The following is a 12,803-nucleotide window of genomic DNA, read 5'->3' on the forward strand; positions in this document are numbered from 1 at the left end:
GGGGAAGGGGGAAATTTCTTCTCGGCGCCAGTAAGCATCTCATTATCTTTTGACACAATTTAGCCCAAAGATTCCCGCCGCCAGAGAAAGGCCTTTCTGTACAGGGGTGAGGGAGCCAAAGACTTCTCAGGATCCTGCACTTAACATCTCTAGCTGCTTCCAGTGTCTACAGGGTCAGGAAACAGCGTCATCTATAGATAGAACAGCACCGCTTCTTGCGAGAGTCTTCCTCGGTGCATTCCTACATCCGACTGGTTCCTGGGCTCCACAGCTCGGTTCTGGGTCTCAGCCAATCATTCCCCTCCAACCCCAAGGTCGCAGCGTTCGGGCCCCGAGGGCTATAGCTGTACGCACCGCATCCCGCCCCTCCCCCGCCTCCCCACCCCACCCCCCATCGGCTGGAGGCACAGGCCTTGCAAAAGAGCCCTGAAGGGTTTCAGGGGCCAGTTATTCCGGAAACTTTCTCCCAAGTGGAGGAAAATGTCGAAGGGGCTCTGCGGTCGAGAGATGCAGGCTACACCTGCCATTGCAAATGTCCCCGTACCTGTGATACTGAAGGAGCATTGTGGGGAGCGCCGTTGGCTCTCTCGATGCCCCCAAACTTAAAATCACCGGCACAGGTAAAGATCTTAAATTCGCCTAGGGCTAGCTTTGAGTAACAATTTCCAAATAGATTTCAGCTTGGAATCTCCAGCCGACTCCCTTCACACCTTACAGAAACCTGGTCTTTTTCGCAGTCTCCAGTCACAAGCTGCACCACATACATCAATAAATAGCACAGAAAGCAAAAAAGACATACCGAGTTCTTAAGGATCCCAATCTCACCCGAATGCTTTTCCTCACCAGAACAACCCTTTCACTGTTAAAGGGGGATAAAAGGTCAGAACTGAAAAATCTATAAAGCAAAGTTGCAGTCTATAATAAATCACAACAGCAACGCATAGAGCTTGGAAAGTGTGAGACGAGAAACATGAACGGTCCCTTAAGTATGGAAGAAATAAAAACTTACCACCAGTGAAAATCTCTTAAGCAATGATCAGGGTCTAGAAATCTATACTGAACAGAAGCAGAGGAGAATATTTGTCTGAGTCTCAGGGCAGAAGCTCTTTCTCTATATTCTTGGTTGAGTGAGCACATCCAGGTGTGAAATTGTTTGCACACCCCAGCACCTCTTATATTGCCAGCAAAATTAGCTGTTATTACTGTCACTGTTTAGTGATGGTTAGCGTGATACAAAAAAAAAAAAAAAAACTGCTGTAATCAAGACCTGGCGCATCTTTGCAAATTACAGATAATTGTAAACGTCCAGATTATGATAATAGCATCCTAATCCAGCCTGCAATATAATTATTACAGAGTGTTACATCTGAAACTGTCCAGTAGGGCTAATTCAGCCATTATTTAGACCCTATTTTTGCACTGCAAATGGGTTGCTGAGTTGAAAATGTACGATTGTAATTTCACAGGGCACTCAATGAGTAATGGTATAGGAAGAGGAAAATACAAAAGTGAAATGTGAACGGTAGCGATCAAATCAAACCCTGAAGGACAAAAGACTGTTTGATTCATATGGAAAAAGAAGAGCGGGAATTAAGAAAATAGCAAATCAGTGGTCTGAAGCATTACGTGTACAAATCTTCAATATGTGTAGGGTTGATGTGTTTGCAAGGGCTGCTGCATGTGCTTCTGCCTGGAGTCTGGAATAATTTTTCTCTTCCTTTCTTTTTTCCTTTCTTTCTTACCTCTCTCTGCCTCCTGTCTTTGTTTTCCCTCTCTGCTAAAGCATTTCCTTGCTTAAAAAAGAAAAATGCCCTTCCCCCAAGCAAAGAACATTTGTCAGTTTCACGATTGTTTCCACCAAGGCTGCCTCAGAGTGTGCCTGTCACTTGTTTATGAACATTTGCTTAAATGAATTTGCAATCTCTCTTGTCATCAGAGCAAAATGCCTTGTGTGCTTGTAAGTGTTCCTGAGCTCCATCTCCATTCTCTTTTACAGAGAAAAAGTCATTGATAGTCCTAAAGGATATTAGCAGAAAACGTATTAATTGCTGCTAATTAAATAAAGCCGGCTGGGAAGCTGTCTCCTCCACTTGGCTAGGCTGACTATTTGTTTTAATCCTATCATTAACTTTTATTAATTAACACCCTGCATATAAACTAGCTTCTATTGCTCTAAGTCACTGATGTGTTTCTTTCTAGATTCTAGAAAGTCGAATATTTTTGATAAAGGATTGTTCCTGCTCCCATACATGGTTGTAAAAAAGCAAGATCAGTCTCTTAAAACAGGAGGGACTCTAGAGAGAGGGAGTCAGAGTTAGAGCAAGAGTGTCTGGAGGGAGACTGGGGTACTCGGCTGTCCCAGACTGAGGTGACTCGGTTCTAGCTGTTGCTTACAAAGAGGCTAAGCCCTGCCCTGGCTGCAACTTCTGGAGCCTAGTTCTGGTTCCTGGTTGGGGGATGGGGATGGGGAGGATGTCCTGGTCAGATACCTAAAACCCTTATATCACTAGGACCTCAATTTTCCACCTTGACTACAGAGAATTTCCTGGGCATCTTTGCCAGGCTCTAGAACATACGTGATTATTCTTCCTCCTCCCAACACCTCACAGACCTGGGAGCTGCCCAACCAGGGCCAGCCCCCAAGGTGACAAGCAGGCTTCCTGGGTCCTATGAATTTAAAGGCAATAATGAAATGTTCCCTGTTTAGTGACCCCTACTTATAGATGAAAGTTGAGTCCATATCCTGCCTCCTCCCCTACCACTATATCCCACCTTTCAAGTGGTAAGTGGCAGAAATAGTCCTTGGATGACAATAAGTTTCCAGTGGCAGATTTCTGTCTTCTCACCTTTGCAAGAAAAAAAAAGTTAAAAAAAAATCATAGCTTGGGAACTGTTTATCGCCCTTCACCCCCACCCACTTCTTCAAAAAACAAAGCAAAACAAAACAAAACACACACACACACACACACACACTAGACTGTGTATGGTGGAGATAGAATCATTACTGAAACTTGGAGGAGGTGTGTGTGTGTGTGTGTGTGTGCGCGCGCGCGTGTGTAGAATGGTGTTATGAAGCCATTTTTTCCCTTCCTGTGGGAAAGGTCGTAACGTGTGGTATTTCACGGTTTTATATAAATCTTGGTTTAGGATGTGGAACAGACTCAATAATTCATGCACTTTTGGCAAAGACTCCTACAGACCCCCATAAATCAGAAGTAAATACGAAGTCCCAACGAACAAAAGAACAGAAACATTAATTGCTTCAAAACAAGACTCTCATCTCCTTTAAAGACAGATGCACGTAAATTCCCCTGGTTCCTATCTTCACTGTTAGAGCTCGACCTATAAAACAGGTTATTGCATTTCCGCTGGCAGCCCTGAGTGATTGAAGGGGAAGGCTCCCCCTGACCCACGCCCCTCCGCAGTAGATGCGATGTATACTTTGTGCCCTGTACAACAGGGGAACCGAAAGCTTGTCAGATGCAAAAGAAAATGCGGAAGGGGGGGGGTGGCGGCAAGGCTACGTAGAAAAATATTTAGCCAATCCCACACGTGCTACCGCTATTTGGGCTGTTTTCGAGGCCCAGAGTTTCGCTGTGAGTCTGAAAAAACAGAGTACAGTATGCAAGGACCGCAGGCCACCTGGGAACGCGAGCGGAGGGCGGGAGCGAGCCGCGGCGCCCCCTCCCCAACCTCACGCGAGGCGGAAGCCTCCACCCAGCCTCTGTGGGAGGGGGGCGCTGGAGGGAGGAGAGGGGTGACCGCAGGCGGATCCGCCGTCGTGGCGCGCTTCCCAGAGGTGCCGGAGGGCGTCTGTCCTCAGGGCGTGCCTCTGGAGAGGGCTGGAGCGCTCGGGGTTGGCGAGATCCCAGCGACCAGTGGGAGGCGCGCGATCCAAGGGCTTGCGGGGATGAGGCGGGGAGGGTGGTGGTTGGGTAGCCCTAAAGGTCCTCTCCTCGAATAAAAGGAAGCGCTGACGGAGGGCGGGGGGTCAGGGGGCAGTGCTCCAGGAGGCATCCCTTGCGCTCAGGGCGGGGGAACTCGGGAGACCCAGTGGTGTCAGGCCGGAGTAAGCAGTTGGGCGCGCCGGGAGGAGGCGAGCACCGCCAGGCCTTGGCGCGCTGTGGGCGACTCCCGGGCTGGCGCGGCCAGGACGCCGCGAGCCGTGGGGCGTCCGGTGGGATCAAAGGAGCCAAAGGAGGCCAGCCGGCGCGTCTGGGATTGTGGGATAAGGGGCGGGAGAGAAAGGATTGGCATGGGCGGGGAGATCCTGGCCTGGCCGCTGTCCCCAGGAGGGGGTGTGTGCGTGTGTTTGCTGTGCGGGTCAACACGCTCCTGCCCGAGGCCGAGACCTGGGTGGATCTGTGTGTGGGTTGACAGCCTCCAGGGTGGGTTCCCCAATGGGAGGGAGGGAAAGAGGGAGAGAGCGAGAGCGAGAGAGAGCGAGAGAGAGAGAGATCAAGGACAGCGAGGTCTGCGGGTTCCTCTGTGTGTGTGTCTCAGGCCCTGTGGCTCAGCACTGGAGCCGCCTGGCACCCCACAGGAATGCGGCTTTCTCTCGGCTCCCCAGGCCGCCCCCTATTCCACAAGGAGGTGGCCGCCAGGAAAACGGGGGAAAAAAGGCAGAAATCCGCCTAACCCAACACGAGCTTCAAACAAAGACCAATTTATCTGATCTTTTACCGGAGGGCCCAGGAGGCGGGCAGGGCACCAAGGAATCGCGTTTGCCCTGCCGGCAAGCCCGGGACCTCCTGGGCTTTGTGAGGAGGTCTGAAAATAGGGGTAGAGGCTTGGGAGTATGGTGGGGATGGTGAAGAGGCCCACGGTAAAGAAAATTAAATTTTGGGTTGGGCTTAACATCTTGGGAGACCTAGATTGAAAGCTAGGCAAATCGGGACCGGAAGGGGCACACGGAGACCCCAGGAGAGTGGTGTCAGACAGACTGCAGCTATGCTAGGGGAATAGTACGTTTCTATTAGATACAAGAATAAACAATGGAGAGAAAGAGGGAAGGTGGGAGGAAGGGCAAGGGAGAGAAACACCACACAGATAATTTTAGACTTCGCTGGAGATTTGTTATTTTACATCCTTGGGCGCAGGACTGCAGGGAGTTAAATTCTCCTGGGAGAATCCCCATGGTGCCAGGGAAAACCCGCTGCAGAATGGTTTGCCAGAATATTTTTGTCCATGGCTCTCAGACCAACTTAAAAAAAAAAAAGAACAAAACCCCGCGAGAGAAGAGACCATTGCGAGTGGAAGAAGTGAGGTTAGCACAAGCAAAGGAATCCTGAAACCGAGTCTGTCTGCGCGGCGTGATGCCTGCCGGCATCGCAAGGAGACTAGTGTCCTTAACACCAGGCAGCGTCAAGGCTGGGTGATCAGGAAGGGAGGTCAGGAAAGAAGAGTTTCCCTTCTTTCCCCGCAAACAATTCTAAGTCGCCCGTCCTTCAGCTTGACCGCGTCCGGTGACTGGGGATGGTAGAGAAGGGATCCCCTTTTCGTAAGCCAGGAAGGGAGGGCGGAGATGAGAGGGACGGCTGGAAAAATATCTGCCCTCTCCCTGTGCAGAAAGGTAAAGAGCATGTTCTAAGCACATTCCTGCCACTCTCAGGCGGCCAGTGGATGGGAAATGTTAGAGGTGTGCAGTGGGTGTGCCCCCGCCAGCCTCTCCAAACGCGCACCCGGGGGCGCAGGGGAAAGGTGGAGCTCCCAAACCGCCCGCGCAGGCTTTCTCAAAGCTGGATTCCCCGGATATGAAGCGCTCGCTTCGGTGTAAAGGAAACTCCCTAAATCTTTACAAGCGAAGAAAAGAGCAGAAAGTAGATCCCTCCACTTCTTCCCTGCCGTCCTCCCATTCTCTGCTAGTGCAGAAAACAAAGTGGGGGTTCGCACGGCCTGTCCCGGAGCGAGTTCGCCCTCCGGAACTTCTTGGGAGAAAGGAGGGGCTGGAGGAGAACCGACAGGAGGAAAACTGCTACCAGAGAAGCGGCCGCTTGGGATTTGGGGTGGGGGAGGAGGAGGAGTCCACAGCCCAAGCCCTGCCGCGTGCTGCCCCGGGGCCTGGCCGGGGGCGCCTGGGACCAGAGAACTCCTACCCCCAGGCCCTAGCCCTTACCGAAACGGGCAGGCTAGAAAGGGAGGGAATTGGGGAAATGGGGAGGAGGGGAAAGGAGAGAGGGGAAAGAGCGAACACAGTGGTAAATTCCCTTCCGGGCACGCAGCGTGCCTTTTCAGGTCTAGTTTCCCAACCCTGGAAGAACCTTCTCAGAAATCCTCAGATGACAGGAGGTAATTTTTTATGTGCTAATCTCTAATCCCCCCCCCCAACACACACACTTAAAAAGACTCTTGTCACATTTATTGCTGCCGATTTCCTAGCTGTAAAATATATCTACGCATTTTGTAATTTCCAACATAGGATTTCCCTTGGTGTCCCAAGGAAACAAAGTCAGGCACACTAAACGACAATCAAAGAGATACCCACAAGCCAGGCCAGAGAGCAAACCCTGACCAGGCTGTAGCCGTGGTCACAGTGTTGATATCTATGTACAGTGGCCCAAGAAGGATGAGACATAGGCCAAGGTTGCGGCAAGTCCTTCCTCTCTGCCCCAAACACTGCTTCACAAAGGAGAGATCCCTACAAATATTCAATTTCCCATCCTTTGGGACCACTATGCCACTGTTTTAGGTAAAAGCAAAGCAGAAAGACCCCTTTTCTGAAAAAACCACAGTGGTAAAGAGGATGGAGGGGGGAAAATATACAATATTATCTCACACAAGATGAAATCAAAACCGAGCCCAGATGCTGTCATTCCTGTCCTTCACCCCACAATTCCTTCTCTTGGCAGGAGAAGGAATGCTCCCTACCCATCATGCTCTGCTTGCCCTACTGATTGATGTTTATCATCCTTCTCAGGTCCTGTGACCCTTCCCTTTCTCCGAAAAGAGCCCAAATAAAATTTATAATCCTTTACCAAGGAGTCTGAGACACTACCATTTGCCACGCTGCAAACATTTCAGGTTTTTTAAAAAATGTAATAGGAAGGAAAATTTTCTTCTTTTTCTTCTTCCTCTTCTTCCTCTTCTTTTCCTCATCTCTGGAAGCGCCCATCTGAAGGGAGTGTAATTTGTCTAATTGCTCTGCCAATACGCAGAGATTGTTGGGAGGGGGAGTTGTGCATGATAATTGCTTTGAGTTTCGAATTTGGAGTGGTTATTGATGGATTTCTGCAGCTTTTTTACTCACACACAGGGTGGGAGGACCAGATTTAGATTCAAGCATTACTTTCTACCTGAAACAATCTGGGTTAAACTTAAAATTATCTAAATGTTTTTGTGGTTAGGCCAAAAAAAAAAAAAAAACCAACCCTATATATATTTTATGGCAGTACTCTAAACAGGCCACATATGTATATAGACACATAAAGCACAGCATCCGACACACGGGTACAGTTTTGCCTCCATGCAGCCCCAATTTCTGTTTTCCTTTTTGCCTTATTGGATCTCTGCAGAGCATGTCTTCCTTTAATTGCCTGCATAAAACGTCACTAGCCCAGTATAAGGAGGGCAAAAGGAGTATTTTTTAGAAACATTTGGCTTTCATGGTCGAAATAATTTTATTTATCCAGAATATACAGTTTAATTCCTCTATCTACACTTATTTACATGGTTAAAATAACATTGAAAAAAAGTCTTTTGAAAAGTTGAGGTCATAGATTTCAAGGCACCATTGATAGTGTCCACAGTTGCGCAAAAAAAGTTCGTCTGTAAAAAAAGGGGGGACGAGGGTCCTCTGAAATGCAATAACTTACATGCAAAAAAGCTTTACACATGAATCTTTTTTGTTTCCGTTTTCCAAACTTCCCCAAATGAATTCCTTTCTTTATGATTTTCTAAAACAGCAAAACACAGCAGTCCCAAAAAAGAGAGCAAGAGAAAGCCGCCTGTCTAATAGAGTGTCCCGGAGGCCAGCGCCAGCGGGTGCTGTAAGGAGCCGGGCGGCGGCAGGTGGGAATTGATTGAGCTGGCTGCGCTCGGGTACCAGGAAGTCGAGTTCTCCAGGTAGCTGGATGCGGGGACTGGTTGGAGGTCGGAGGGTGGGCATGAGGGTGGTGGCTGAGCGAGCGGGACGAGCCCTGGGGCTCCCACACCGCCGGAGACTGCGGCGAGTTACACGCCATAGGGTCGCTGGAGCTGGGGCTGTGCTCCGGGGGCATCTCCCCGTTTTTCATGATCTTCTTGATCTTGGATCTTTTGTTCTGAAACCAGATTTTCACCTGGGTGGGGGAACAAAGGCACACGTTACCGGGTCACTCAGAGGCCGCCCGCGCCTGGAGGAAGCATCTTGGGCCCCCAGGTGGCACGGACCTGGCCTCTCCCCGCAGTTTGCGGCCTAAGGTCAGCGGGCCCGGCCTGAGGCCAAGCCTGGATCTGGGATCCCGGAGGACAACCTGACCGGCCAGATGCTCACCGGCCCCTGCGAGGGCAGGACTCCGAGGCTTTAGTTTCTGTTTGGGCTGGGGGAGGGGGGGCGCAAGTGTCCCGGGCGGCGTGCGCTCACGTGTGGGCCTGCGCAGCGCGCACGGAACACGACGCAGCGAGCGTCCCCAAAACAATGGCCCGAGAGCCGCGCGCGAGGGCTTGGGGCTTGCTGTGCTCGCGCCAGCGTGGGGGAAAGGAGCAGTGTCCCAATCTCCCGCCCAACTCCCCCCCACTCCCTCCTCAGCTTCCAAAGGTCAGAAGGCGCCTGCAGCTCTGGGTGGAGATTCAAACATTATTATTGTTTTGTTTGTTTGTTTGTTATGGGCCCCATCAGGTCTGAAGAGGGAGTGAAGGGAATGGGACGACCCAGGATGATTTCCCCGCACAACAGCGCCCCCCACTTTGCGACCCTCAGGCTGCCACGGCCTAGAGCTCCGCTGGAGCAGGGCGTGACCCTTCAACCTTCCAGCCCGAGGCGACCTTCGCGCCAGAGACCACCGCGAGGCCGCCGGGCCCTGCTCTCCCCGAAAGGCTCTGCATTGTTCAGAGAACCAACTTCTCCAGGCTTCGAGAGTGTCCTCGAAATGGCCCTCCCCTTGTTTCCAATCTAGGAAATTGGCCCCTCGCCCCTGGAAGCCCGAAGCGGGAGGATGAACGGCGTCTCCATCCCATCCCCACCTTCGCACGGCGGCAACACCCAGCCTGACTCATGGAGTCATGGAGGTAAGGGCGCGGGGTCCGCGTCTTTCTGTCTGTGAGTTTCTCGCGGTGCTATGGAATCGGTTGCCGCGGGTCGGGATGGAACCGCGCGGCCCAGCCAGCCTTGCAGCCGAGGCGGGGCTCGGGCCCCACCGCTGCCGGATTTACCTGTGTTTGCGTCAGTCCCAGCGAGGCGGCCAGTTCGGCGCGTTCGGGCAGGGCGAGGTACTGAGTCTTCTGAAACCTTCTCTGCAACGCGGCCAGCTGAAAGCTGGAATAAATAGTCCTGGGTTTACGAACTTTCTTTGGTTTGCCATTCACCATCCTCACCTCGGGCTCGGCCACTTCTTTCTCTAAATAATCAAAATAGACCGGTTAGAGTTTGTCCGCAGACGTTTCTTTTGCAGAACCCTCAAATACAGTCCTTGAGTTTTGTTTTGTTTTGTTTTACTCACACAGTCTTCAGTCTCTTCCCCCATATCACCTCCTTGGCTTAGCAAGACCCAGAGAAATACGCCCCTCCCCCAAGTCATGCAAAAGCCAGGTAGTTTGATTAATTCCCTACTCAGTTCATTCAGGTTCTTGTGGGCTTGTGCAAAGCTCTTTGTACAGCACGGCTCCTTTCTTGGCGTCTGGGATTTAGCCCTTGCAGCGAGCGGTTCCTGCTTCACCCTGGCTTGTTTTTACGCCCACCCTGCGCTCACCCCCGTTTCTGGGGCGAGCTTGGCCGGCCCCTCCTGGGGCTTCAATGGGGGAGGCTCTGGGCCGTGACACCCCCCTCCCGCCCCCACTGTCGGCGTCTGTTCGGGCGCCCGCAGAGACCAGACGCTGGGGCAGGGAAGACGCTAACCGAGGTCTCCAAAGTTCAAAGACCCACAAGCAAACTATGTTCCTTCAATTCAGCAGCAAGAGGTCCAGGCCGCTGCAGACAGAGGGCCGATTATGCAGCCCCCATAATCTCCCTGCAGATCTGCGAGGGCACAGATGTGTCTGGTTTCTTTTACAAATAGACTTAATAAGTTCTTGGCCAAAAGAAAAAAAAAATCTTTCACTTACGCACGAAATACAGAGACACTGAAAGGAATGAAGACATATCACCCCCTAGGTTCTCTTTTAAAATTTAGCAAGAGTCACACATTGAAAAGGATTCATTGGTAGGGAGTTTTCGTAGGAAAGGGGCGGCAGATCAGGACGAATTTCTCCAAGTTGTGAATATAGGCAGGGAAAAGAACTTTCTGAACACTGGCTTTACAAACATACCCTGGGGCCATAAGTCCCCTTTCTGAAAAGTACCACCTTATCAAAACTACCCATCTCTGGAAGGGGTAGAGTGGTGTGTGTGTGTGTGTGTGTGTGTGCACGCGCTCGCGTGTGGCGAGCTCCTGGGAGAGGAAGGGTGGAGAATGAGGGCTGTGGTCTCTATTCTGCCAAAGAAGGGGATGCTAATATTAGCAGGATTATTAATGTGCTAGTGGGAAGAGATCAAACCTGACCAGCAAAACCTCTCCAAGGAGACCTCATGCCTCTCTCTCACTGCCCAAGCTCACTACCCTCTTAAACTCTCCAACTAAGTTTCAAGGAAGGCGAAAAGAGAGGAGGTGGGGAAGAGGAAGACAAATTTTGGGCACCCCTCAGCAGCCCTCCTCCACCCTTAAATGGCTGTTTGTTTCTGGAAATGCCCTGGATAAACCACAAGACTCTCCGAGGCTTCTTTCTCGGGTGGGCTCCAGCCCCCCAGCCCTCCACCCCCGCCTTAGGCTCCCGGGACAGGAACACCACCCTGGCTCGTGGCTGCTCTTAGACTAATCCCGACAGCGTCTTTGAGGCAGCCTTCCACTCCCACTCGCACCAGCGGAGCACGCTCACCAAAAATTCCAACTAACCTCCCCTTTATTACGCAAACGCCACTCAGACTGCCTGAGTCTTTCTTCTTTCCATCCCTACCCCCTTTTCAGACTAGTTGGCTTTTAGACCAGGCAACTAGGGAATCCAGAGACTCAAGAGCCCCCCACCCCCCAGGTGCCCGAGGGGAGAATTCTTCCTAGAGTCTCTAAAATGCTGGCCGTAGAGAACGTCTCTCGGTTGCAGAGTCCAGGCCCCCCTCCTTTCTGCCGGGTGCGCCCCCACTGTAGTGGTTGGCGCGGGTCCCCAATCTCCCACCCCACCTCGCCCCTCCAGAATCCGGGCTCCCCCTGCATCTGCCCCCGCCCCCGCCTTACCTGGCTGGCTGGCGGCGCTCGGGACGCGGTTGTAGGCGCCGCCGTACTGGTGGTAGGGGCTGGCGTAGCTGTAGTCGGCGTAAGCTTTGGCGGGGTAGCTGCCGGCCGAGCCATTCACGCCATGGTACTGGTATTGGTAGGGGTTGAGCGCTTTGCCATAGGAAGCCGAGGTAGGAGAGCAGTAGCCGTGTGGGGCTCCCCCCGTGGGACTGTAGTAGTCGGAATCGGTGGCCGACGACTCGGGCAAAGTTGGCGATTCCTGAGACGGATGGTGCATGGCTGCGGACGTCTGGAACGGAGCTTGGAAGTCGCCGGATCGGATGCTGGGGACCCTTCTGTCAAACACTCCTGTCATCGCTCACCGGCGGCGGCTGTCCTTGCTGCTGTGGCGGCGGCTGCTGCCCGAGTTGGCTGTGGGGCTGTTCTCGTCTAAGCAGACATGGCTGTGGGAGCGAGGGAGGAGGAGGAAGAGGAGGAGGAGGAGAGAAGGAGGAGGAGGCGGCGGCGGCGGCGAGGAGGAGGCTGGGAGTCGTGGAGGCTCTGTCTCCGGCAGGCTGACTGATGGCTGAGGCGCAGCACAGCCTTGGTTAAATCCTTAATTGCGCGCTTACGCACAGCGGGGTGGATCGGGTTCCATTGGCCAGGGCTTCGGGAGCAGCAGCAACACCCTAACTCGTCCAACTAGTTTTAGCACAACAAAGCATTGCTTAAAAAAGAGAGAGAGAGGAAAAATAAAAAAAAGGAGGGGGGCGAGTGAGTGTGTGTGTGTGCGCGCGCGTGCGCGCGCACGCATGTGTGTAGTTGTTGCTTGTTGGGGGAGGAGGTCTCAGGCAGTCTGTTTTCAGTGAATACCAAAGACAACGCAGAACCCCCAATACCCAGCTCAGTAATATCTGGAGACAGTGTGTTCCCATCAGCAGCTTTGGAAAATGTACATATTTGGGGGGTGAGGTGGGCATCGGTCTTGTTCTGCACCTTCCCCCCCCCAGCGGCTTGCGGGGGGGGGGGGGGGGGGAGTGGGGGTGGGGGTGGGGGTGGTGAGGGGAATTGTGTGTGTGGAGCTGAACATTGATATTGAAATGAGGAATCAAATCAGGGAATGGGAGGAGGGAGCAGGGGTGTAGGACCCAAAGCGAGAAGGAACTGAGAACAATATTCTTAGTGGGGTGCTGGGAGCCAAGTTGTAACTTACCCGTATTGAAAATTTGTGATTTGGGGAATGACACAAATTTGCAGCAAGCACTTCTTTAGCACGAGATGAGTACTTCTCAGACAAGGGCTGGATAAGAATGCTCAAGAATTCACGCTGCCTGTCCAGCTTTTAATGGCAGAGAGCTCCTGCAAGCCTAAACCTCTTCTATCACTTAAAAATATCATTGTCACCAGCACAAATAACTTAACGGT

At 52.1% G+C, this 12,803-nt stretch overlaps 1 protein-coding gene across 1 annotated transcript; it reads right to left on the minus strand.

The window, feature by feature from the left end:
- Nucleotides 1-7,578: 7,578 nt before the first annotated feature.
- DLX5 (distal-less homeobox 5) lies at nucleotides 7,579-11,935 on the minus strand. Its single transcript, XM_047694920.1, is given in 4 exon segments — nucleotides 7,579-8,078; nucleotides 8,081-8,276; nucleotides 9,349-9,533; nucleotides 11,400-11,935. Coding segments are annotated over 4 exon segments (867 nt in total). The 5' UTR covers nucleotides 11,755-11,935; the 3' UTR covers nucleotides 7,579-7,947.
- Between the last annotated feature and the right edge of the window lie 868 nt (nucleotides 11,936-12,803).

The sequence above is a fragment of the Lutra lutra genome, chromosome 11, assembly GCF_902655055.1.
Source record: "Lutra lutra chromosome 11, mLutLut1.2, whole genome shotgun sequence".
Taxonomy (NCBI): domain Eukaryota; kingdom Metazoa; phylum Chordata; class Mammalia; order Carnivora; family Mustelidae; genus Lutra; species Lutra lutra.